At 44.3% G+C, this 27,113-nt stretch overlaps 1 protein-coding gene across 1 annotated transcript; it reads left to right on the top strand.

The window, feature by feature from the left end:
• The first annotated feature begins 431 nt into the window (after positions 1–431).
• Positions 432–26,451, top strand: LOC146190540 (uncharacterized). Its single transcript, XM_084600189.1, has 5 exons — positions 432–464; positions 611–661; positions 749–1,291; positions 9,474–9,622; positions 26,234–26,451. The coding sequence occupies exons 1-5, from the start codon at positions 432–434 to the stop codon at positions 26,421–26,423; spliced, it is 966 nt and encodes a 321-aa protein (XP_084456315.1). The 3' UTR covers positions 26,424–26,451.
• Positions 26,452–27,113: the final 662 nt, after the last annotated feature.

The raw sequence follows: 27,113 nt of genomic DNA on the forward strand, positions 1-27,113 counted from the left end.
AGTGGTAACCCTATCTATTTCGCGTGATCTAAGAGACTCTCAGCTAAATAATACCCTGGCGCCGCCGCACGAAGAAGTTGCAAAGCACGTCTCTAATTCTACCATTCTTTGAAACGCGCACGCCCTTAGTTTCATGTCTTGCCTATTTGTTACACTTTTCGTCTTTCAGGCTTTCTGTAATACCGTCAGTCACATCGTTTCACCTCCCAAGCGCGTCCTTTTGAAATTGCACTACGGAAACACCCTCACCCTAGCATGAAGCAACTGATGTGGTTATTATCAGACTTCTCTCTCTTTCTTTCAGTTTTTGCTCCCAGTGATCTTGAGACACTGTTTTTTTCTTCCAAGCGTAGCATCTGACGGATCATAGCTCCTTCAGCGTCACTGTCTCCCATATCCCGGGAGCAACATTTGCTCCGCGAAGAGGCGGCATGGGGGCGGAGAACGATCCGGGAGGCTGGGAGGCAAGCGGGCGACGTATCCGTTTTCTCCACGCTGGCTCCTTCTTAGTTGTCTCTTTTATTGTTCTGTGCGCCTCTTTTGCTTGGTACAGCGGCGACGCGGCGTCTTCTCCGTCTTATTTTCCCCTTCTTTTGGTGCTTGTTTTCAGGATTCGCGATACGTGCTCAACCGGGCGCGCCATTGCACGAGCATCACCCGAGTTCGTACTGATAGAAAATGCGTCGCGTAAAAGTGAACTTCGGGCGTTTGCTATGTCTGTTTTGAATACTTTACGTCGCCGAATAAGCGCTCGGGGATTCGGTGGCTGCTGGGCGGTCGAAATAAACGTCGGCAGTGCAGAAAGACGCGATGCGTGCCTGCGGTGCGTGGAAGCGACAGAGCTGTTGCCGCTGGTGGGGAAGTAGCGGCGAAAGGAAGCGGCGTGTCGTCGCTGTGGACGTCGACGTCGCCCGACGCTGCTGCTGCTGCTGCTGCTGCTCTGGAGCAACGCCGCAACTGTGGCGGCGGCGGCCAAAGGGCACCCGCGCCTGTGCGCGCGCTGGTGGCTGCTGTTGGTGACAGGCCGCCGTCGTGCTCAAATTGGATCGTGAGCAGCTTCTGCCGCGGCTATGACTGTGAGAGGGCGGGGGAAAGTCACCGACATGCGCCGGAAGATGTCATCCTCGGCGCCCGGCGCCGTCGCGTCGTATCGCTTCAGTTGCCTGCCAGCAACACGACGCTGGCATCGGCAGCGTTGGCGGGTCCCCCTTTCGCTCCGGTGTGCGCACCGTGTCAACATCGCCTGCCGCTGGTGTTATTTTGCCGCTTCAGTGGACCTGCTTGGCTTTTGGTATGTAGCTCGAACAAGAGGCACTAGACTGACTAGATGTGACACTCGATTTGCGAGACTAGTCGTATATGAACATAATAAGCTAAATCATGCTCTCTTCATTATGTTTAGAGGGAACAATGTTCTGTCGTACCTATAGAAGTTTCGCAGATGTCAGGAAAGAACACGAGGCTTCAGTTGGACAAGTAGAAGAATGGATAGGCATGCCGACGCAGCAGGCAATGTAAAACTTGGCAATGAATCTGCACGAGATGAATGACAATGCATGGCATAATACATTGGGCTTGTCTAGGACAGATCATGGCCTATCAAAATTCGGGCATGAAATGACCATAGGCGAATTTGATCGTCGGCAGGTCTAATGAGGCTCGAGTGAGAATTAGCTTAACCAATTCAAGATATTGGGTTAAAGTGTTCTCGTCACTGCTCTGGGCCACTCCTGAAACGAATTTTACACCCATGGAAAATTCGTGTGGCCAATCGCTCACAAAATGACTATACCCAGTTCGAGAACGGCAGTGACTAACATTCAAAACCTACTTGGCCATTGCAAAAATGAACTTTGCCAACCCCCGCCACTACCATTACACTAAGGGTTATGGCAAAATCACTGATCAATCCGGAAATTGAGTTGTGCCACGTACAAAAACGTTTTGCCTTTCTCAGATTAGACTTGGACAAACACCATAATTAGGTCGGATGATACTTAAATGGGAATGAACCGTCAATGTTTGGGCGCGTCAGCGCAATATTTCGTTGGTTGGCAGCGACAAATCGTCTGTCAATACTGCGCAAGCTACATAACTAGTCAGCTGAATGAACGAATTCGGAGTGCCTAAAATGCTTAGGAAGTCATAGATATGACTGACATGAATTCAGAAGGGGGCGACAAAGTGCCCTAGTTGGTACTAGAATAAAGGAGCATAAAAATATAAAACATGAACCTAGCCTTGCGTTCAATTAGAAATCTCTTGAATGGTGCTGTCCTGGAGAACATAGAAATCATTTAGTTGTTTAGAAAGGCTACATTAGAAGTCAATATGTGCATCTTGTAAGAAATTATGAACAGTAATGAAATAATGCATATAAATAATCAGATAGACCTGGCGGCTCACAGTGACTACTAGATCATAAGACAGCCTATTAATCGCGTGGCAGCCGCAGCCTTGGGTCTTTTTGTTACCACAGACTCTGTTACGTCATCTGTCACATATTCAGTCTTGAATGTTTGCTTGGTTGCCCAGGGTAGTGGTAGTGAGTCATCATCATCATCCTCAGCCGCTGCACAGAAGATGCCTGTCCCATATGTCTCCGATTAACCCGATCCTGTGGTTGCCTAATTCATAGGCTTAACCCCTGTGAACTTCTTAAACGCATCCTCTCAACTGACTTTTGGCCCCCTTTCTAGGCTTCCCTTCCCTTGATATTCAATTTCTTACCCTTTCCCACAATCGGTTAACCTCTTTTCGCACTACATGCCCCACCCACGCCCATTTCTTCTTTCTTAATTTCCACTAGAATGTCATTAACTCGAGATATTTCTCTGAATAACTCTACACGCTTTCTAAATCTTAATGTTGCATCTACTATTTGCCGTTCCGTAGCTATCTGTGTTGTCCTCAACTTAAGTACTACTGAGTACCCGCCGCAACGGCTGGTTTTCGATGGAGCACAAAAGCAAGGCGCCCGTGTGCTGTGCACTATCAGTGCTGATTAATGAGCGGATGGTCGAATTTTCGGAGCCCTCCACTACGTCCTCTCTCATAGTCTGTGTTGCTTTGGGATGTTAAACCCGATGGACCAAAGCGAACTACTGAGTAGACGGCAAGAAAGACGGTATCTGCGCCAAGCACTCTACAATTCAAGCATCGCATGTAAGCATATGTCCCGCGTGTCGACTTCCGAGCCAGATAGTATTCAGCTAACACAAGAGAATGGCTAGCATTACGAAATAAATTTACTGCATAAAAAACTTGAATAAAAGCGGCAAGCAGCGGTAATCTTTAAAACAATAGTGCACTCAGAAAAACTAAGGCGAGTACAAAGCGTCATATTTGTCTCCTGCACGCACGCTTAGATTCATTGCGCCGTCCGGTTGGGTACAACAGGAGTGCTATGCATGAACATCAGATAAAAATGTGAGCCGCTCTGAACTGGAGAACAAGAAATAAACTGTGAGACATCCCACCCAAAGGCATCGTTTTCAAACCGGCCCGAACTTATTCACTACAGTGTGCACTCAGCAAAACCCCCTTCCATGCCTGAAGGCATGCTTCTCGCTTGCAGCATTTGGAACAGCGTTCTTGCGTGCCCAGCATTCCGACTGGCAACAGGTGAAAAATGTGCCGAGGGCACGCGAAGCTCCCACACGAGTTAGTGATCCCTGCACTCCCACACTCCCACGCTTTTTGTTTTCGTGTATCCCTGCTATTATTTTTTTTTTTTTTGCATTTGTTATCGAGTGCTTTGAACGCCGAAATCCCAGAAAGTAAGGCTACCTCGAAAGGACCTTGTGGAGAACGATGTCGAAAGCGTATAATATGCAATCTCAGATTCTTGGTCTATGAAGCTAGAAACATGCGTTAAAATGACAGATACAGGGAGCGCTGCAAACTGCAGAGAAAAATACTTTTCGTTTTTCTAATAATACAGGACCTTAGTCAAAATGTCTAGCACTACTGCGGTCGAACTGTTACCTTTCTGGACATCACAGGGCTGTTTCGTCAAGTCAAAGTAATAAGAGAAGGCTGCGGGAGGTAAGATAAATTTTGTTGATCTAGGACACAGTTTTTGAAAAAGACGGTAAAAGTAAACCTGGCAGGCTTCTAACGAAGCTTGCCCATTCTTTACTTTTGTTTGTCGGTGGCAGAGCAATGTTTCATATCATGTGACATTGAGACATAATGCGAATGTCTCACATCGAAGCCACTCTGCCTGAATCACTATCCCTCCAGCAAATTATTCTTGTTCATGACATCTAAGAATGGTGTGTAGTAATTCTCTCTAGTTAGAGACGCGAGCCCTATATAATAATACCTAGCTCATTCGTCGATCCAGCTCCTTCCGAATGCACGAAGAAAATCAGGTAGTTGATATCGCTGAATTCGTTCATTATACCAATGAGCAGCGCTGGGCTGAAATATCCTGTTTGCTGAAATGGCACTCTTCTTTTCGAAATAAGGGAGAAATAACCCAGAAAAAATATGGGAAGCTAGGACCAAATACAGAATGGCACACGCAATGCAAAACATGAAAAATTACCTTGATGAATTTCCTTTACCTGTGAGAAGATCGCTGAGGCTTTTCATAAGGAAAACTTAAATAAGAGCTCTTGGCTTTACCTTCCTTTCTTGTTTTCCTCATTTTGTAAAGTGGTCAATGCCCGTCGTTCCATGCAATGATCATCTATTTTAATACCGCAGTAAATATCAGTGCGTATGAGAATTTGTCTTAAATGAAGTCGTAGCGAAAGTAAGAATGGATACAGGGGTGTTCCGAAGTCTGTATGTATAGAAGTAATCATGGAAACTCTTGCTCCTGAATATTTTCAATTTCAATTTTTTGCTGCGTTAATGGTTTTAGTCTGACATAACTATTTCTCGAGATGTAACCAGCACCCCATTCCGAGCGCCGCCGAACAAGCAAGCGCCGCCAACTCGGTGTTCGCCATTAAGGTGATATGGGCGAGATCAGAAATCCATACTTCCAAAAGCATCGGATCTCGATTTGGACACGCTGTCCCTAGATGACACAGACACCTTTGCACGGCATGGTTAAAGTGTTACTCTATGAATACGTCGCTATTGGTGACATGAACAGCATACATCACCATCGTCCTCATGACCGCGCATCTTACTGGTGATGGCTAGAATATAACGACATCGCCCTCTATATCTGCCAAGACGAATCACTCCTAGCACAAGTATAGCCTAGTATAAGTTATGAAAGCATTAGCTTTTGCAACCTATACTAAGATTAGCCACGAATATTTTCTGAAATGTTTTGTTACAGTTGCCGTATATGATCACAAATGGTAAATAATGTATTCGCTCGGCATCACTTGGAGATAAACTAATAGAGCAACCGTTTCCCACACCGCTACCACGAGGCAGGCAAAAGGAGGAGAATGTTGTGACGCAAAGCAACAATAGTTGACTATTTCAAACCTTTTTCTTTTCATGTCAGATAAGAAGGTCGTTCAAGTCAACTGAAGTAATCAAGATCATGAATAAAGCCTAATGTTTATCCCACAAGGTTAGGGTTACACAAGACCTCTAAATACAGTCAGTCGAGTCTGAGTAATAAGATTGCTACATGAGAGCATGCCCACCCTCAAGTTCATCAAATATTTGGTCACTCATCGGTCGTAATGTGCTCTATTAGCGATCTCATTTCACCGTTTACTGCAGCAAGAACTGTTCTAGAGCAATACGATTTGGACTGCTGACTCCTTCATTTCCGGTCACATTTTTACTTTTGCATTAATTTATTCGCCAATATTTGCATTATATTTTGTGAGAATATATTAAAAACGCAACACTCTTCCAATAGAATGCGTCCGTTACGGGTTTGAAATGAGGACACAGAACTATAACAATACAAAAAAAAATTAGAAAGTCGCTTCTCTAATAGTATTTAGCTATGTGAAGGAATTAAGCATATGCTTCAGTGCGTTTGCTTCATGCTAGCGTTCCCGCCTACTCTCCAAAAATACCAGGCTTTTGTTATCGCCACTAGAAGTTTAACATTATGTAAGCAATAAGCAAACAAAAAAACGCATTTCGTTCCGCTTTGTGTTTCCAGCCCAGGTTATAGGAGCGACTTAATGGAATGACTAGGAAGGAATAAACAATTTTTGTATAAATCTCTGAATTTATTTTCTAGACACAGAGTAATATGTGAAGAAATTTTAAAAAATGTAAATGTTGTCGCTTTGAGTGGCACTTCTACTGCGAAATCTCCTCACCAGCCCTTAGCTATAGCGCACAGCATATTAGGAGAAGCTGGTACCCGGGCAGCAAAGGTTAGGACCGTGAGTGGTCCCACGAGGGCTTTGAGTCTCTGAAAACAGCGTGAAAGCCGCCACAAAAGTGCGATGTGGAATAGTTGCACCTTGGCTGAAATTCTCACAAACGGATCCCTTTCATTTTCACGCAGATTAGCCATAGCGACGCAGAAAAAAATAAAAAAAAAACATTCGCCGGAAAGCAATGGCTGTGAAAGGAGCAGGACATCGATCCTTTAAAAGCAAATGGCATGTAGTAAGGAGTACAAGGCATGCACACGGTATCTCTTGAATTTGCAAGGCTGGGCTGTAATGCGTTAAATGACGTGGCAGTAGAAATCATGGAATCTTTCCGGATAATTGCTTTCAGGCGACAAGTATCAGATGGTGTGCCTTCAACAACGTTAATATGTGGTTGGCGTTAGGCGCTATCAAAGTAGATATTTTATTTTGAAATGAAGCAGTCGTTAGCTTTGTTTTAACGTGAATCTCATAATTTTTACCTTCTTTTATCATCGTTTACCTTCTCTATCATGACTGTATTAATATCAACAAACAAGGATACTTAAAACCACCATACAAACATTCAGCCAGAACAAACCATGACAGGACGATCAGGCCATTTATCACCCGCTGTAACACGTTTAAACATTCCTTCTTTCCGTCCTTCATAGAAGTCTGGAATAATCTGCCACTCGACATTGTCTCCTCCACATCTGCAGATGAATTCATCACCAAGGTGGAAATATTTTTTGCCCAGCAAACTGCAACAATGTGAGCAGAGGCATTTATGCGGATTGCCCTAGCAAATCACGGAGTGCTTTGAGTGTATTTCATGCGCATACATTGTCGGTACGAAAATGTTTCTTGTTGTCCAATGTTCCTTGTTAGTCCTTTGTTGTTGTTTTCTTTTTTTGTCTTCTAGGATGTATCGTAAACTGTCTGTGAAATTGTGACTTTTTTACCCCCTCCTGTATGAGCCTGTCAAAAGGCTTACAGTATAAATAAATAAATAAATAAATAAATAAATAAATAAATAAATAAATAAACAAACAAACAAACAAACAAACAAACAAACAAACAAACAAACAAACAAACAAACAAACAAACAAACAAACAAACAAACAAACAAACAAACAAACAAACAAACAAACAAATAAATAAATAAATAAATAAATAAATAAATAAATAAATAAATAAATAAATAAATAAAAATAAGTTATAACATGTTGCCCATAAGGACTTAAAACGCTAAATGCGATGTCTGGATTGAACGCAGCCTGTCATATATCGTGGACGTGGATATAAAAAAAAATATTTTCTTGATAAAATGGGCGTGCTATTGTGTTCAATTATTTCTGCAATTACTTTTCAAGATGAGAAATGAAAAGATTATCGCGAGTTAAAAACTACCCATAAATCAAGCATGCGTATTCATTTCGCAACAAAGTAGAATAAAATTTGCTCTTGCCATTGGATAAAAGAGTGGGACAATTTTATGTCGCTGTTCCAACCGGTAGGCTGAATAATAATGAAACATTTCATTCAAGATGTCCTGTACTGCATCTGCCAGTTTGAGGGGTAGGAAAACGAGGCACCACAGCACTGGAGTGAAATCAAGCAGCTGCACCAGGGGAAAGAAGAGAATGAAAACCTGCGTTTCACGCGTCGTGCATTTTTCAAAATGACAGGAGAATAAAAGCAAAGTAGTAAATAACTACCGGGAGATAACAAACAGGAGTGAAGTAACAGGATACTAGAAGCCAAATAAACGCATTGTCCAGCTTCACAAAGAACGGGTTGGAGACGGCATAGTCGAAACCCAGCTCGTCGATCAACAGCAACGTAGAATGCCGACAGTGGGTAGTAATCCGGTCACACGTGTTCGGTGGGCGCTAGCGTGTAATCTACAGATGCATGGCTACCTGTAATGCAGCTGCAACCTGTTATTTGGCAGGCCGCCCGAAAAAAAGCCGGCAGTGACACATTTTTGGCCGGCCGCATAGATGCTGTGGGGAGCCTCGGTTCCGACGTATTCACTTGGATGGTGTTATTTTTTACGTCGCACGTTTTCCTATCTCTACTGGCCTCTTTGGTTTCCAGGAACTGGAGCTTAATACATTCTATTTTCTCCCCTTATACAATAGTGGCATGACGAAAGACCTGGCCGAGTCTTTTTGTCCGTCGTGCTTACAAGAATGCCGGCAATTGTGGTACACGTAGCTCTCCGCGGGGTCTGTCCCTATCGAAGGAAATGACGTAAAGCAGTCGCTGCTTTCCCCAGTATTACATTGTGGCGCTTTACCAAATCCTCATCCACCCCCACTACTTCCCCCGCATACTTTCTTCCCAACTTTTTTTCCCTTAGATCGGATGCCAAGTTTAGGCCTTCCGGCAATTTTGCTTTCGCATGCTTTGGAACGTTTATATAAAATGTGACACCATTTTCTTTGCAAGTATATATATATAAAGAGAGAGAGAGAGAGAGAGAGAGACATAGTTCACTTGTGACTAAAGGGCCAGGGAAATTCAAACAGGATGTCACACAACTTTCTCGATTATTTATTTTATTCTACAGAAGTTTCGGGTGGTAGACCGTCGTTCTTTAGGGTAGAAGAAAGAATTTCTCAATTCTATGCAGAATAAGGACGGTCCACCGTCAAAACTGTTGTTAGAATAAAATAGATAATCGGGAAGGTTGTGTGATATCATATGTATACAGAGCATGCATGACGTTCTTCTTAGAAGTAAGCAGCAAAAATGGGGAGATTGAGCAGAACGAAGCTGGGATGGATGCTCCGCTTGCATGGATCATGGTCTCATTCCCAATAGGTTCCTCTTTCACATGAGGATTTGAACACTTCTTCACCTAAGCTATGTGCAACATTACTAAACGAGCAAGATAGAGATATAATAAATTATACGGTGACTTGAATTGCGTATTTGGAGAACTTTACTTAGAAGCTTGCAGTGTTCTAGGGAGCGAATTTCTTCCGTTTCTTACAAAACTGCAGAAATGCGGTTCCCTGGCAAAACATATCAAAAAGGATGAGCGATTCATTTAAATAAAAGAAAATAACTTAAAAATCACAATTTTTTCTCCCCTGGACAGTACATTTTAAACTTTTTTTTTATCTATGTTCCCATTCGGAGCAGTCCAACCTTGTTCGCTTCCAGTTTTACAGAAACCAATGCTGCCGCCGTCAATATTATGACCCCATAACAGTTGTCAGGAGCAGTGTAGTGACGCCATTTGAAGGACTACGTGATAATATATACAGCAATATGCAGGCGTTTCAAGAACAGAACAAAAATTACTCATTGAGGTAAGTAAACAAGTATAAAGGCTGTGCTGCGACAGCGCAGCAAGGGCAGCATATGTGTTAGGTATCTTTCTCTAGCCGGCAATGACGATGACAAGGAGAGAAAAGTATAAGAATTGCTGCTAATGAAAAAAAGAATTGCCGTCACGTTCAAGTACGCTCAGTACTCAGAACCAAGATCCCAGTAAGCTTTTCCAATTTAAGTTGTTGCGCTCAAATTTTCCTTCAAGCCGCACGCACAGAGTCGATATTGTGGAGAAAACCTTCGACATGGAGCTAGTTCCTCACAATCATTGCTAACTCTGGCCATGGCTTCTCGTATGCGACCATACAGGACTTCCAGGCCACGAAACCTGACTTCAAACCAAACATAGAGGCTAGGCCGCAAGCACCCTTCTCTCGTAGGCGGCCACAGCGCAATGCACTATACTGCGTGGGAGCTGCTACCACTGGAGTTGCTCCCGAACGAGTCTATGCACGCATGAAGTCGTTAGAATTCGTGCACGCCAAGCAAACTCGTATTGCGTGCCGTACGCTCAGGAGCAGTGCTGCAAATCGACAACGGAGTTCGCGTGTGTCCCGAAAATATGGCCCTTCGTGAAAACCTTCATCTGTAAAAAAAGTATTACTTTCTTGCCAAGGGACCGGGCCGTAAAGAAAACTTATCTGCTCCCCCGAACACAGAAGCGGGATAATCTAGACTGTAGTATTTGCTCCAGTTTAATTGCGATTCCTTGAAGAAATTAACAGAATTTGATATTTTTGTTATTGTTCGTGTTTTTTATTCGCTTGGCGTTTAGGTTAATTTCGTGTCAGTATCGGCACCCTCTGGATAAAGCATTTGTACAGTATGTCAAGCGTGAAAAAGGGGCCGCACAAATATAGCGCTAACATGAGTGAAAAGTCTCACATACTAGAGGGATTAGGGCGGAGTGAGGCTGATTATGATTTGCCTTCTGGAAAGTAATGTTATTATTAAGTAATTAAAATTACGAGTTCCACAACCACAAGAAGGTTTAATAACCCTGCAGTTGGTGGTTGCTTTCAGATTCGATGTGACAACAGTGACGAGGAAACAGTCGATATCAAAGTTTCGGCCTACATGAACGTACGGTTTAAGCAGCATGCCACAATTGACTTTTTGACAGCGAAAGCTGTTACGAACTCTCGATATCCGCTGTCAAATGATGCAATGCCCGTGAAGCCGTGTGCTGATAATAGCATAGCCAACAGGTGAATAAAGTTCGTACACATGGAAGACCTGGTCACGTCGGATGTGAAAAACAAGGCCCGCACAGTACACACGCAAGCTGATTGCTTTCAGTCCAGAACTCGGAGTCCGAGTGGAAGAACTGCAATGTTGTGACCATCGTACTCTTGGCGTATCACTTGGAGCAGTAGTCCGCGGTCAACAACGCACTTGGGTTCAACAAAATCTGTTCATTGTAGATGAATCAGCAGCCGTCAGCAAATATGGAAAAAGACCGACTGGACGTGTGCGAGAAATATTAGGCGGTTTATGAAGCAGACGGATATGCTTCCTCGAACAAATTGTCACTGAGGAGTCACTGGTTCATATCTACGAGCCAGATACTAGAGACCGCCGCAAAAAATACATGCATTCCTACACTGCTCCATATAAGAAGTCAAGGACACAGCTATGATCTGAAAAGCGCATGGTCACTGCGTTTCGCAACAAGGGTGGCGAAGTTAAAATGTGAATCTCCGGAATGTGGTGAAACTTTCAAATCGGTGAGAAAGACAGAGACATCGAAGAAATTTGTACGTCCGTGGGGATCGTGCTCGAAAAAGAATTTCAGTATTTCGACAAGATTGCGATCCGCCATGCGCAAGCCTGGAGAGTTTCACCACGTTGGATAAGCTAGATTTAGGGACGTTCTGGTTTCCTTGCCCTATAGGCTGTCCCTAGTGCCATTTGACTTCTGGCTATTCTAAAAGATGAGGTGGATCAGAAGGTGGCGTGTTTTGCGCTTGACGAAGAGGTCGTTCATGCAGTGAGTACCTGATGTTCTCAGCAGTCAGCCTTATCGTCTTTGACGGCATGCAAATGCGAGCACATCGATGGAAGGCGGCATGAATGCCGGTGAGGACTGTATAAAAAAATGAAATTCAACATTGGTATAATATGCTTAACATTTCCTTTTTTGCTGTGATATTTTGTTCATCAGAAGCTATGTAAGTTACAGACCACCTAGAAGATGACTCACGCTGCCCCACCATAGTTCCACAAGGGAAAAAGCTTGTAACTTAGATAGTAAATTATGCATCCTAGACGTCGGGATTTTATCAGCTTCCACAAAATCTCAACAGCTGGTTCCTCTTTTCTGTTCACATGCCATATTTCTGCTTAGCGTCTCTTTCCAACTCTCTTCACAAGCATGATCACGAAAAAGGTAATCTCATTCCTCGTCCTTGTAGTGGCTTATTATGAACCCGTAACAATTCGCATAATATTCTGCCTTTTTTCTTAATTTATATTATTCAAATTTACAAGAGATATAGATATACTTTGTCAGCCTATTTCAGAAAATATTGTTTTCTGCCCACTTCTGAAATACACTTGCGTAAAAAGAACGCTATATTATTAGCTTCCTAGTGGGGCCTACACAAAAAGCTTCCACACGAACGTTTGGGGACCAACCCCGAATTTCGGTTCCCGAAAAGCCACCGACTACATTTCGAGCCCTATTGCCCCGAAGCCCTATTGCCTGATACTACGCCAGTCAGTTCGATAGCAGAGATCCATTCATCTTAGCTTGGCTCATAGGGTTCTTGCAAAGGCACACATGCGACAAGTACATAAAAATTGTAATAACCAATGCTACGCAGCTCAAAACCAAGGTTATTTGAGCCTTCGGATTAACAATTCATGACGGCAGGCGCCTTGCCAGCGTATACTTCCTTTTATTTGCGCTTTCGTTTGTTATACCACAGCTTGTTTCCTTCCTTTGCACTTTGTTTCGCCGAAGAATTACGAATGTTTTCGCAACGTTGTAGCTCATGAATTTCATGTAAACGTCGACTTCTTCGTCCTTTCGACGTTTACTATATATTTCTCTAGTTTCCAACAATATTGTCACGGTGTTGGCGACTGGGGCTAGATTAACAGAGCCGGTACAGGTAGAATCACACGGTCCAAGGCTTAGATACGTCCTGCGAGTCCGGAGCAGATTCACTTCAACGTCGTGTTTCACTCTGAGCGCCCCCTGGCATTCCTCCCTCCTTAAGCGTAACGCACACAGTTACACGTGCACACAAGCGTACAAAAGCAACCTCCCCCCCTCAAAAAAAAGTTTGTAGATGTAGTTTGTCAGTCACCGTGCAAAGTACGGCTTCAGTCGCAAGACGTGAACTGTCTCTGGACGAGGTAGCCGACGGCCTGTGTGCTCTGATCCATCCGGGAGCACCTCGTAATTGACGTTACTGATGCGTCGCACGATTTTATACGGTCCGAAGTAGCGGCAAATTAGCTTGTCTGAAAGGCCGCGGCGTCGAACAGGAGTCCACACCCACACCTGGTCCCCGGTGTTGTAGGAAGCTTGTCTGTGGCGGAGGTTGTACCGGCGTGAATCCCTGTCCTGTTGCTGGGTGATGTGGACGCGTGCTAGTTGGCGTGCTTGCTCAGCATCTTGGGCAAACTGCTCGGCGTCAATATTTCTAAAAGCCAACTTTCTTCTCGGCAGCCTCTTATATATTACGCAACTTCGACAGAGCGGCAGAAGATGCTCGATTGCCCAGCTGGGAAAACAAAATCAATTTGGTGCCCCTTGAGTTTTCGTAGCGTCTTGTTTTCTTCTGTCTAGCGCGTTATTTATGACCACAGTGGTGACGACAGACGTTGTCAAAGCTCTTTTTGTTTTGTGTTGTGTTGGGTTTAATGGCGCATACGCAGCTCAGGCTATCATGCGCCAAGCACAAGCTTGTAAGTGGTGTATACTATTTATTCTATAGTTTCTTGAACACATTTGCTTCCTTTAGAAAGCTAAACACACATGATAGATCAGCAAGTCCACTTTCACCTAAAATTATAGCTAGATAAAAAGGAATGTGTTCATCATAAAATCGTGTAAAATATTTTTTCTTGCCTTTGGAGTGGATTTGTCAGTGGTTTTCACAGTTCTGATAGTGCTAGAAGTCGCAGAAAATCATTAAAGTTATGATTTCATGGCTGCCCGTTTCAGGTCTGCTTCATTTTTTCTCAAGACTGCGAGACCATTAGGAGCATGTGGACGCAGAAAATAAAGCACCGGCGATAGTTCGATAATACATTTGCCACGAAAGGTAGAAGATTCGTCCGGAATAACTGAAAGTGAGATTCTCGAAAGGCCTTCATGAACAAAGACGGGAACGAGACTTATCTGTTTCATTTAGACTGTTCTGTTGGATGGAAGGCAAAATTATATTAATGAATGAAAAAGTTCAGTTTTATTGGCAACAGAAAGTAGCAAAAGACTGCAAGCACATCCCATTTACAGATCACTCGGATGAACCAATCACGCTCTGTCGCCTCCCCTTGATTGTTGTCGTTGAACTTTGCAACTCAAATCGTTATACCTTTCGTATGATTATATAGCTTAGCATTCTGCCCTGCAATCTACAGCTCCAGTCGCAAAAACTTAATTGCTTACTAAGTTATACGTCATCGAAGCTAATTATACATCATCTGCCATTCTGGGCAAGTGGTGAGTAAATTGAATGGGATCTTTTCAATATTCTGTCAACTTTCACCGTTCACAGGCCGAATTTGAATTAAATATATTTAAATTACACCTTAATAGCTTCAGTTTGATTCCGTTCTGCAAAGTGGCAAGGCGCCAAAAATAAATTTTCTTCTCTGCAACTTTTTATAGAGAAGCAAGCGACCGAGAAAATTGGAGTCACAAAGAAGAATGAGAGGATGTGAGATAATACCTGGCTTTGTGGTAATAAGGTATAAAAGGTAGTCATGATTGCTTGTGCTGCAATAACCTTGAACCCAAATACTGTAAATTAAAAAAGGGTGAGACTGTTCACCATGTGATCCCATCTAGAGGCAGCTTGCGGTGATATCTATCATGTCCGCCTGGACGCATGTACGGATTTGCGAAATAAAAAAGCGACTTTGCTCGCTAGTGCAAACGACCTCGCCATTGATTCGTAGACGTGCGCTACATTACATACCGGACGCCAAAACATTAGGGCAGATTTTGGAGCTGCCGACATCATGACCACTTTGCTGGCGAGAGGTGGTCGTGCAACGTAATCCTTTCTCTTTACTTTTTTGCTTCTGTGCCTGTGGTGACTTTGGAGGTTAGGCAGGTTATGTCCATAGCGGAGGAATACGCAGATGGTCGAAAGATAGCCAAAGTAAAAAAAGAAGTGTGGCTAGTCATTTGGTGGGCGGGTGTGACGGGTATGGATGATTGCACAACTGCCGTGACGTTTCCCAGCAGTATGCAGGGATACATTGCTCAACCAAAGCACTAGGATCCCTCGGTTATTCATTCGCTAATGCGGTGTGTCTAGCTTTACTGATTTTTGCGGCCTCATTTTTTGTTTCTATCATTGGTAGTGATGGCAATTGCAGACAAAAAAGTAATGGGCCAGAAGGCTCGTCCTGTCTACCAACATTTCTGCTTGCGATTGCTGCCTTAAGGCGCAAACCGCAATTTAAGGAAACACGTAGCAGCAGCAGCCGCAAAAGCAACGAATAATCACTGAGAACGCAGACCCATTTATATATATATATATATAAATTCCCACTGCGTGATAGACATAGTCGCTTTTGCTTCTTAAAGCACTACCAAACACACATATGTAAAAGAATTGAACGCCCGGAAACCAAATAAAGGAAACGGCATGATCACCCGCTCGCTGAAGTAAAGAAAATGAGACGCACACAGCTGAGTAATGTCCGCTAAAGAAAGGCACCGGGCATGCTGGGGTAAGAGCGCACAACATATTTGCAGTGGAATATTTATTCGCTGCCGGTTGTAATCGCATCGCCATTGCAGAGGTACAGAAATAAAAGGGACTTTAATGATGCCTGGCAGAATGGTTGTTTTGCCACACAGAGCTACATCCGACGTGGAAAAATTGATTGCAGAGTGGGGTCGAATCTGAGGGCCAAGCCAGTAATCAATTGGGTGTTTGCGTTGGTACAGGAGGTTGGCCTCAGCCGAAGTAAACAAATATGTTCCTATATTTGTAGTGATTTTTGAGACAATCCTGAAAATGTCTACTTTAGCGGCTATTCTTCACTTGCAAGTTTTGTGCATTGGCTTCTACACAGCGAGTTTCTCTCGCTCAGTTCCAGCAACTAGCAGAACCCATCTGCAACAAAGATGCAATAATGCCTCTGCGACCAGCTTGATGTGCCAAATTCGTTCCTCCTGAGAAAAAACGCTGGGGTCATAAATGAGAGCATACAGTTAGGTTGTACAAATTCTTTCGACTAAATTCTGCGTGCAAAAAGGACGTCGATGTCTTCAACTAAATTTGCAGCCGACGTTCTTGTGTTCACCTACAGCGAAGCATATGTGCTTTCATTTCACTTTCAGTTCATGGTCAGGGTTTTAGGCATGGCTTCATGCAAAAGATCGGAATACTGTCGACTGGATACCTTAGTGGCAGCACGCTGTATACTTTTGACGCCGCTTAGTGTCTTTCAAGAGCCAATGTGAGGGAGGTTTTCTCTGAATCTATTGCGAACGGATGCACGTTGATGCAAAAGACGGCGACAAGCTAAAGCACAGCGGGAGAGAGTGGTAGATAAACAAGTGGAGTGACTGCGGCGAATGCTAGTATGTTTGGTACTCGCTTCAGACGAGAACTTCATAGCATCCAATGCTTTCCTGCAATTTTTTTGTTCGTGTGCGTGCGGGGGGTTCTGGTCTCAGCAGAGGTTTCGTTACGACGATGGTCAACTTCGTCCTGCCACAAATCCAGTTTTGGCACTAAAGTTAGTAGCTATAATCATTATTGCATCAGTTATCACTGCACTAATCGGGTTTGCACACGTGAGCCCCTCGTGTCGCAGACTTGAAGTAAAATAAATGTGGCTGATATTGTACCGTAAAGCTACAGTACGCGGGTCAGAGCAGAATTTTTCGGGAATGTGCGCCGCCTGTTATGCGCATGCGCGAGAGCCGCGTGACGTCATGGGAGGTGCAAGAGCGTCGCCTCCTCGCCGCCGCCGACGTGCACTCCTCTCCGACGCATGACCTTTAGCCGGAGCCGTGTTCACGACAGTTGGCCCGCGGGCTACTGCGCTTGCTTTACGCTACGTATAACCAGGCATAGCTGAGCTAAGCCACAGCCAGCTTTCTTCTTTGTGTCATGTTACGCACTTCCGGCTTTCCTTCGCACTTTCTTGACCAAATAGGCAGCTTTAACACTCATTCGCACGCAAGAATTTATTAAAAAATCATGTGCTTGCAAAGGCGATACATTCGCTTTTCAGTTGAGCGCCACCTCAAAAGTGAACGCGTCAACAACGTACGCGAGTGAAAATTGTGTACATAACTCTACAGCAGGCGATGAAGAATTACTCTAAGAAGGTCTGCATACATACCTGCAAACTCTACATGCGAAAACTCGCACTTGGTTCCTGGTTATTATTTTACATAGGTAGGCGTGCCCGTTGTGTCTCCTGTTTTAGACCCGCCCTTTCAAGGAACAACTTTGTGCTCTGGCAACATTGCTAGCGGTCTTCCAAACCTTTTTTTGTTTCAAGGTTTCCGTGAGAAAAGAGCCATTGCCGCCTTTTTATGGAACTCTTGCTGCCGAAAATATAAACTTTTTTTTATAATTGCTCGCTTCCTCCAAGTATATTGCATTATGTGGATGAATAACTCATGCTTCAAGTAAGGTATGTTCTCGTAAGATACATGTTGCTGGGAACCTAACTCTTAGTTTTTGTTGTCACGTCTTCTATACCCCAGCATGTACTGTTTCAGTCAATCACACCGAAGGCCTAATCAATACTGAATGGAGCAGTAATCCTACTGCCATCTTAAAATGAATAAATAAAGGTAACCCACAGCGCAGTATCGCTTATTTTCTTAATAAGGTGGGCTGCAAGGCTATAGCGGCCCGTTCTGTGAACAGACAGCAATGAGCATGAAATCTGCAAACACGGGAGCTGCTTCGTTCTTTTTGACTGCAGGCATTAGCGCTGGAAATATTCCAGGGCCATTTGCGGCTCTGCTAAGGTCAATGCGCTTGTCTATTTTGCTGCTTAAGATTGTTTTTTGACCCTTCAAGAAGGAGATGAATAAAAAAAAAGCACCACGAACTCCAAGTCTGTGCCGGCTTCATTTTCAGCCCCACCTGGAAGATTGGGAGAGTTGCACGCGTGTACGAGAGTTGCACTGCACGCTCATATATAAGGCAGGAATTTCCTGATGGCGTCATCATGACGTCATTTGATTGACAGCTATAGCGTGACCAAATGTACGCCGACAGTATAAACTATTCGCCTTAAAACAAGCTGGCTCCTCGAGGCTGTCGATGCGAATTAGGAAGCCTGCGTAATGCGTCTGAATAGCTGTTTCCACTGTTTTGAAGGCTTTTAGTTCTGCCTTGCTCGCCAAGTGTTTTGCGGATTCCTGCTTTCCTAAGCGCGCGCCCGTCGTTTCACATAGAAAAGAGGCAACAATGAGGCCGTCGGCGTCGAAAGCAAAGGCCTGTCATCAGTGGTGAAGGGCGCTGAATTCAGCAAGACGGTATAATCAGACGAAACACCTTTTCTAGGGCAGGTAGTTTTATACGTTTGTGTTGTTCAAATTTTTGGTGTGTTTCTAGATTTAATATCCTAAGGAAATTCAGGTGATGAGGGACGCCTGAATGGAAGGGCTCCGAAATTTTTCAACCATCTGGGGTTCCTTAACGCGCAAAGATTTTTCCATGTACACTGGCATTTTGCTTATCACCTCCATTCAAAACTGGCCTGTATTGAAACGGCGTCCTTGAGATCAGTAATTTGGCGGCATTACCACTGCGCCACCACGGCAGACTCTTGAATATAGCACTGGGATTATATTACGGACCGCTCGCTCTCTCATCTCTCTCACAATGCCCATGCTCCTATTGGCCAGCGCTGACATTGCGGAAATATACCTTTTTGTGGCACCTATGGTTGCGGTAGTACGTTGTAAACGCGCCCTAAGGAATGACAGTGGCCACTTGATCATTTGAGCAGATTTTGAGCTTTTGTTTTTTCCTGTGAGCGACGAGAGCCACTCGAAGCTCGCAAAGGAAAAATGTCGGCAATCCATACGGCGGCCAGCGTTCTTGTTAGCCGCAACTGCGGCGCCGACGAGATCAACGGTTAATAACGATGTACGAAAACCAGTCAGACTTGTCAGAGGAGTTTTTTCGACGCATGTTCTGACTCGAGAAAGGTAGAGTACAGTGGCGGCAAGACGCGATGAGCTGAGAGATGTGCGACCGAGTGCGCTGTGAGTGCGTCGGCAGATGCCGTGCGCGCTGCGAATTTTCGCAACTGCTGGAGGGCTCACAGTCGCCATTGGCAACGAGGCGAACATCGGCCTCGCGCGGCCGACAGTAGGCATCCACCATCCACCACAATAGATGTGGATGGTCTAGGCCATTTGCAATGCTGGGACTGTGTGCGGCAGTTTTATTTTTATTAGTAATATATTTTACTTTACCGTTTTTCAAAAATATTTTTCTACCCTTGAGCGTTCTTTCCTTTTTATTTATTTATATTTGGCTTCAAGCCCGGTAAAGGTTTTGCTGGCCCGGGCTCCGTCTCCTTTTTCTATGTTTTGTTTTGTGTGTTTTCGAGGGGAGGGTGCGTCCTCGTAAAACAAAGAGACGGCGGCTGCGAAGAAAAGCTTCATTCGCAATGGTAGCATAACCATCATCGTCAGGTGCGTCGACAGCAGAATCATTGTATCAGGACGCCACGGAGCCATGCTGCAAACAAGGCAGCTTTCCGGGGCCACAAGGGTCGCTATTGTTAAATACCATTATAATAAATGCTCTCTTTTTTACCATACTACTCGGCTATAAAGACCGCAAATCGAAAGCCGAAATTCACGAGTAACCTTGCGCTGTGCCTATTTTCAGATAATGAGAAGCCAACTTGAACAACCCCCCGCTGCCTCGAAACTTCCCGCGATGCTTTCTCTTGGCGGTATTCGTCGCGTCTGCGCACAGATCTTCAGGCAGACCTGTTGCGTGACAGCGAATGTCATTTGGATAAGCAGTAAGAAAACCTTGTCCCCCTTCTAGATAACTCAATTATATATATTTATTACACGGTGCAACAGCTTACGTCTTGTAAAATCGCAAGAATGCGACGCGCTACTCTTTGGGAGACAAGCTACAGTACGATCCACAAGGCTAACGCGTATTGCCGTTCTTGAGCTTTAATAACAGTTCAAACATAAGACACATAGTGTACTATTAAAATACATGCTATATTCTACCTAAGAAATGCAGATACAAATTCGTTTGTGTGATGCTTGTATGGAGTAGGAATGGGGAATCATTTACACCAATATGAAGCTGCAAGGCTATCTTTACAGCTGTGTTTGCTGAAACATCACTATCAAGCATTGTCTGCATGCCCATGATTGTCATAGCAACACGGGGCACTGGGCTAATTGGTGTAACTCTTTCGTTCAGTAGTGGAGCATGCTATAAGGCTGCTGCGCTCGGCAGTGGTAACAAATACGCTTACTGGCGTATCATTTTCGGTAATGCAGGAGACAGGCGCACCTGTTGGAGCCATGACTGCGGACACCAGAGGCAGGGCATCCCCGTACGACAAGTCCATGTCCATAAATGTCATACAACACGACATACAGTTATATGAGGTCGGTGGTGAATAACTTTATCGGCGTGCTTAAGAGCCGCTTGCAGTGCCTGCAAAGTTACCAAACTCTAGCGTGTTTTAACTGTTGTTAGTGGTGATATGAAAAGTATGAAGATGGTAGCACCGAATGGTAGCGCAAGGTTCAATTACGTTAGTGTACTTTGTGAAAAGCGAGAGGCAATAACAGCGTTCTTCGGGCCGATAAAATTCGCAGGTGTGAGTACGCTGCTTAAAGAAGACCAGGTTTTCAAAAACAAAATCAAAATAGATAAAAATGTGCCTCAATAAGAGACGGTGATTAAAAAAGACAAAGGGCAATTAAAGTTTTCGCATCCTCCATGACTATCCTGAAAGCGCGAAGGTACCCCCTTCACCGTGCCTTCTTTGAAAGCGAGCATGCGAGTGTAATATGCGCACACAGCCTCAGCAGGAAACGAAAGAAAAGGACAGTTCCCTGAAAGCTTGTTAGCAGCCACTGCGAAGTTTTCGTTTAGAAGATCTGAAGCTGCGCGCGTTGCGCAGGATGAAAAATGCAAATAGTAATAGCTGGCGAGAGAAAGAACGCACATGCGTAAATATGTAAGTTCTTCAGCAAGTTTGACCTCGTAGAAATATGAAAGTTATCTTGCCAGGGTCCTGAGGCAGACAACTTGCAATATTTATTTCAGAATTCTCTTCACACTTCAGCGCGCACGGAAAACAGTTGTAAGGTCAGCATATTTTTGTTTCGCTTCGTTTTTATCATTACTTTATCTCAGAGGAAGGAGACGTCTGAGACAAGGCGTTAAGGGAGGCGTTTACATGTTGTCAGAAGTTGTCTGGCTAGGACAACTACGTATGCTTCGCAACCTGGCGTCAAATTTAAATAAAGAACCAAACAGCAGCCTAGCGACTGAGAGTAAAAAAAGAAGAAAATTAACGAAATGAAACTTGAAGGGCTGTGAAAGTTAAGCACAGCGAAAGCAAATACAGTTCCTGTACGCTGACTGCACCAAAGGAATCCACGCCCAAAAAGAAGTGAAACTTTGCGAGAAAGAACGGAACCGCGACGCTGATTAATTTCGTTTAATTAACGAAGGCTGAAGCGCCGCCGGGAAAACAGATCGCGTAAACCGCTTTCTCGCTTCCCTTGCGACGATCGCGAAAATAGCACATTATCAGAAAAAAAAGCAACACAATGAGTAAAGGAAATACAATGATATAAAGAAAGCCTTCCTGAGAAAGATCGTTCGAGAGAAGGGAGTGAGGGAAGGGGAAGGTGAAAGGTTAAAAGAGAACGAAACGCAGACCCGCCGAAACTGAAACAAGAAAAGCTTTGGAGCGCTTAGAGTGCACGAACGGAGCAGTGCTCGCAACAGCGCCCGAGTTCAAGCACGAAGTGGGGAAGTGGCCAGCGGGAAATCCAATGTACAGAGGGGAAACACAAGAACGCATTAGTGACCCGGGTGTACGGTTATCGATTTCCCAATGGCGCTGGCCGGCAATAATTTCAACTGGACGGCGAGGCCCCAAAACTGCTGAGGCGAAGACCGCGGATAGCCGTCCACTGGTGTAAGCGGAATCGCAATGCTTCGGTAACAAGTTTCATCCGCGCGGCCGGTCATCAAGGATCAAGAAATTAGAAAATTTTTCCTCTTACTTTTTCGTTTTGCCCTTTGAACCAGAGCAATTACGAATGGCTGGTGTCTGGGAGCAAATTACGGTCCCACAGAGGAGGGGCTTAAATTGCACGCTGAAATACACCACAAAGAAAGAAAAGCATCGAGCGCAAATGAGGTAAACTTGGTTTATTTCGGCGCTCGCACGCTGCACGTCCGCAATCCTCATTATTGTAGCGCTAATCTCTGACTCAGTGATGCGGAAAAGATCAATAAAATTACACAAGCGGGGAACGAATAATCCCACGTCATCGATGCTTCATTTTATCAGCGCCAGTAGGAATTGTACGCATAATCGCCGGGTATCTCCGGTGCCTGTTGACACTGCGGATTGGAAAGATGCAGGTAATGGTTGGGTGCACATCGTCGTTTGGATGACTACCTCCCTGTTGCTGCCTGCTATCGCTAAGAGTACTAGGTTTGTCCCTTTGGAAGATGGTTCTAGATTTCTGCGGCAGTTAAATAACTCTCATTTCGAGTGGCGGCTGCTACTTTTTCACCTTCTACTGAATTTCTAAGACATCAATATTAAAGATAAGAATTAGGTAGAATGCAAACGCGGTTTGGTTAGCCGGCGATTCATTGTGTCAAGACTATAATCTTTAGAAATTGAAAAATCTATATATCTATGCACTTATCTTGCGTCATGATGTTTCTGATTTCGCTCTCCGTGCCGTGAATCTCTTGCGAGAGTTAGAGGAAATTTCCGCTAAAGTACCCTGGAATATTGTTTCTTGCTTGGCGGAAGAATAAAAATAACACGGCAAAAGTATTCTCAAACCTGTTCCATTTGCTAAATCTGTAGAACAAATTCGCACGTTTTTACAATATGATATTCTCAGCGATATTATGTAAAACAAGTCCCCGAACTATGCTTATCTCATGAAACGTTGTGCCCTTTAATACATATGCGCACAAAACAAAGTGCTAAATGAAAGATAATCCAATGATGGTGCTGGTAGTTTGTGTCACGATCCTGAGTAAAGAAAGTACAAATATTTTCAAAAAAGAAAACCCACTTGAAGAGAAGCCTTCTCCGATAATCACCGGCGAAGCAGAGCACGCTCCAATTCCTCCTAGTCAGCTGCGGACGAGGTCGGCAGCAGCTCGCGTGTCCAATCGATCGATGCTGCGCTGGTGTTGACAAGAAAAAGGAGAGAAGCTCAAGTTACCGCACGGCATCCTTTTCTCGGAGGCCAGATGGGCTGAACAGGAGGAAGCGTCTTTTAATATCCCCGGGAGAAAATTCCCCGCCGCCATCTGTAGCGCCGGAAGCTTGGGTGACTGTGAAGCGGGGCAGGAAACCGGTGCATAACCATAGAAAAACAAAAACTAACTGAGAATAAAGCGGCGGCTAAATCGCTCCTCCAAGGAAGACGAGAAGACGACGACACCGATTATCAAGGTAACGTAAAGAGGCAAGCAAACGTCATGTAAACAATCTTCTTTTATCCCCAACCTCCAAGACAGCACACTGCGAATTTTATTGTACGAATTGTTGCTCATTTTTGAACACCACCTCATATCGCATGCCCACATTTACTACTACTTCCTCCCGGACGGGACAGATTTCTTCATAACACTGCACTTGTATTGGTCAAAAAACGAGGAATATTCAAGCACGGCGCATGGGAAGTCTCCTTATTCAGAAAGACACATGTCTCACCGCTTGACGTAGCTCCTGGTGCTTGGCCTTGAGCGTGGAGCAGTGTTGATCAGAGAATTGTTGGAAGACGCGGACAAGATACTTGCCTTCATGCCGGAGCCTTGCTTGCTGGGAACATGGGCTGGGTTGCACTGGAAGGCGCGTTTCGCTTCCCGTAAGAAAAGAGCGCCGCTCGCCTTTTCTACCAGGTACGGCACAACCGTTTTCTGTTTCCGCTGACGCCTCTCGTTGGGCTTAAACGCTTAAACCTAGTCATTAATTTCGCCACGTCTTACTACAAAGGGAATGGGAGACTAAGCTTTGATTAGCTAGTTACGCTGTTTGGCGCCGCAGTCTGGCTTACAGGCAGGTTGAAAAATAGCGAAGATGAATACCTTCTCTCTACATTCAATGGACGTGAGGAGGCAAGTGCAAAGCGGCAACGGGATTGAGAATTAGATGCACCGGGTAGTCAAATAGCTTGATTCTCGGGTTTCCTATCGCCGTCTGCTCCCGACGACTGGTGACAAAGTGGGAAGCAGATATATTTTAGAAGAGAGGATGAAAAGAAAAGAAGCGATTATGGTTAAGCTCAGCTGCGGAAAGCGGTTGGTTCGAAAGCAACCGCCGGAAAAACATGGGTGCTAGTGTACTCCGGCATAGCGTTCTGCTTTCCTTTGGATAGATCTAGCTTTGAATGAATTACAGTGGAAGGGTAATTCGTGTTTGCATGTTTACTTTCTTCCTGTTGTCTGCATGTTCAGCTTTCGTCTTAAAAACTTGCGTGCGTGATTACCGGTTTATTTCCGAGTGCTTCGTCGGCATCGCGCCAAGATTACGATCACTAGAGCTCGCATGGGGATTCTCTTTCGACGTACATCTTGCGTTCGCGTGTTATGGGCATCGGGAGACCGGCTGCATAACTCGACCCTTAGCGTGCGCCACCACTTAAAAATTTAGATAAACACACATGAAACAACAAGAAAAGCAATGATCTGCGTAAATACGTTGTTCAAGCCATTTTTTATATGATTACTGCGTCCACTCTCCGTCTCTGGTGGAATGTGTTTGTTGCGAAACGCAGTGCCTCATGCCCCGCTTACTGTCGAGAGTACGCGTGACGCATGTAGGCCGTTCTTGTATACCGACTTCAGCCTTTAAAGTCCACCTTTGTATTTCTTGTCTTTTATTTTGACCTGCAATTATTTTCGCTCCACACATTGCCGCCTTTGTTACGCACCCCCAGCTATATTTTCTTATACTCGCAATGGAGCGGCAGCTGCTAATTGTGGCGGAAATTGTTGCTTGTTGGCTATATTTTGCAGTAAAGCGTCGCACTTACAAAATGAGCGTTCACGATTGTTCGAGATATAGAAAACTTAGCGGGTATTTGAGACTGGCTACGTGTTGTGAAGAGTAAACTAAGAAGGTTTCAGCATGAGTATTATTCCTCTTTTTTTTTGTGTGTGTGTGTGTGTGTAGGTGTGTGGGTGCGTGTGTCTTTTTGTATTCTTTTGTGTATAATATTGATTTCATTTTTATGTTGTAACTTCTTCTCCCAGCTTTATTGACCTGGTTACATATATACAAACTACGTTTGTTTCCAAAAGCCGTGCCTTGCGTCACTCGCTCAAGCGAGTGACGCAAGGCACTATCTGAATCAAGGCATTATCTGAATCACAACTTAATGGTCACGGGCTTGATCCCGCTGATAAAGCACAACTTCACTCGGAGTGAAAGTCTTCACTCTATAATTTTTATTGATTTGAGATATACGATGGCTTGCAATTCGCATTGCATGATCTGTTTAATCACTTTCATTTCATACGTGACGCCACGTGAGCATAGATGCCAATTTAATTTTGGCGCTAATTTCTTATTGGTCCTCTAGATGACGACGCCACACTCCTACTTAACCAATCTGAGATTTTTTGAGCCGCTTTTTGCAGACAACGCTGCTAGGTCTGGGTATAGAGATGTATATATAACGCTTATTAGCGAAATGACCAAATTTTGTATAATTACCAAAGTCATCTTACACAGTGTTAACCGCTTGCAGTGAAAAAGTTATTCTTCTCATCCCCGCAACAGTAGGTAGAGAAATATCAGGCGAGTGAATGTGCCACCTTCACTTGCAATCTGCTACTACATCCATCGTCACTCAACGCAGTTTACAGTTCTATATTTTACTTGCTGCTTCCGTCCTTTCTCCCGCGTAAGCTTTTTAACTACAGAGCTCCTTGCAATAAAAAAGAAACAGGAACAAACTTGCAAACCAGGATTAATTATATGAAAGAAAAGACCCGAATAGGTCTAATCCTTTAATTATATAAGGACAGTATACGTATACTGCAGACATACAAAAATCACGGCCGAGTTAGTGTAATAGCATTAAGATTCCCGCAACCACTGTAAATTTCGAAGATTGCGAAGCATTTATTTCTTTTTCTATGCTTTTTTAACAGTGCCATGACGCTCTCCCGAAGCACGTTACATATATCCTGGAGAGGAAATGGTGCACTAGCCGATCTTGGTCCACTCAAGCGGCAGCTATCGCGCCGGAGCATTTCGCCCGCGAAGTCGCCTCCAGGAAAAGGAGGAACGCGATTCCCAGCAGCCCTATCCCCAAGGGCTCGTTACTTGCAGGACCAGTAAAGAGATTGGGGAGTTGCTCTTGGGTGTCTCCCACTTCGATATTCTTTTTTCTGTGTGTGTACAGCTTTCTTGATCTTCTCCTGTGGCTTCAGAGGTCCTCCTGCTGAGCTTCTGCGCTTGCCGAGCAAGCTTGGCAAACAAAGCAAAAATTTACACACATAAATTACGGCTTCCGCACTGGTCCTCCGAAATTGATAACACACAGTGGACGGACCGTGAGACGAAGTGGAGTGCTAGATAACGGCGGCTTTTGTACAGCTCACGTTGAACTTAAGCGGTGCACATGCGTTAGCGCTGATTGGTGCGGTTGGTTAAAAAAGAACGAAGTATAACGAGTATATATTCTGTTAAAGGGCGCCCCATTTAATTATTTGTTTCTTCTGCGGCCTGCATCAGTTCTTCACCATTAAGATGAAATGGCCGATAATGTCCCGAACTGAAACTATCAGGGCCAGAAAAAGTGTTGAGTGAGCAGAAAAACTTTTTGTGCTCAGAATGTCAGTTATACACCGTTCGAATTAGTTACTGCCTTACGGAAAAATGTTTATGCCTGCCAAAGGGCAATGCGTGTAATGAACATCATTGTCTATTTTTCCATCTTTTGATGTGAGAGCGTTAATACGGAAAGAAAGTATGCGTCGGCTTCGACTATTTGAATCTTGACAGCCTTGCAAATCCGTAGCATATCTC

This window comes from Amblyomma maculatum, chromosome 4 (genome assembly GCF_055883805.1).
Source record: "Amblyomma maculatum isolate TAMU_Amacu chromosome 4, ASM5588380v1, whole genome shotgun sequence".
In the NCBI taxonomy this organism is placed as follows: domain Eukaryota; kingdom Metazoa; phylum Arthropoda; class Arachnida; order Ixodida; family Ixodidae; genus Amblyomma; species Amblyomma maculatum.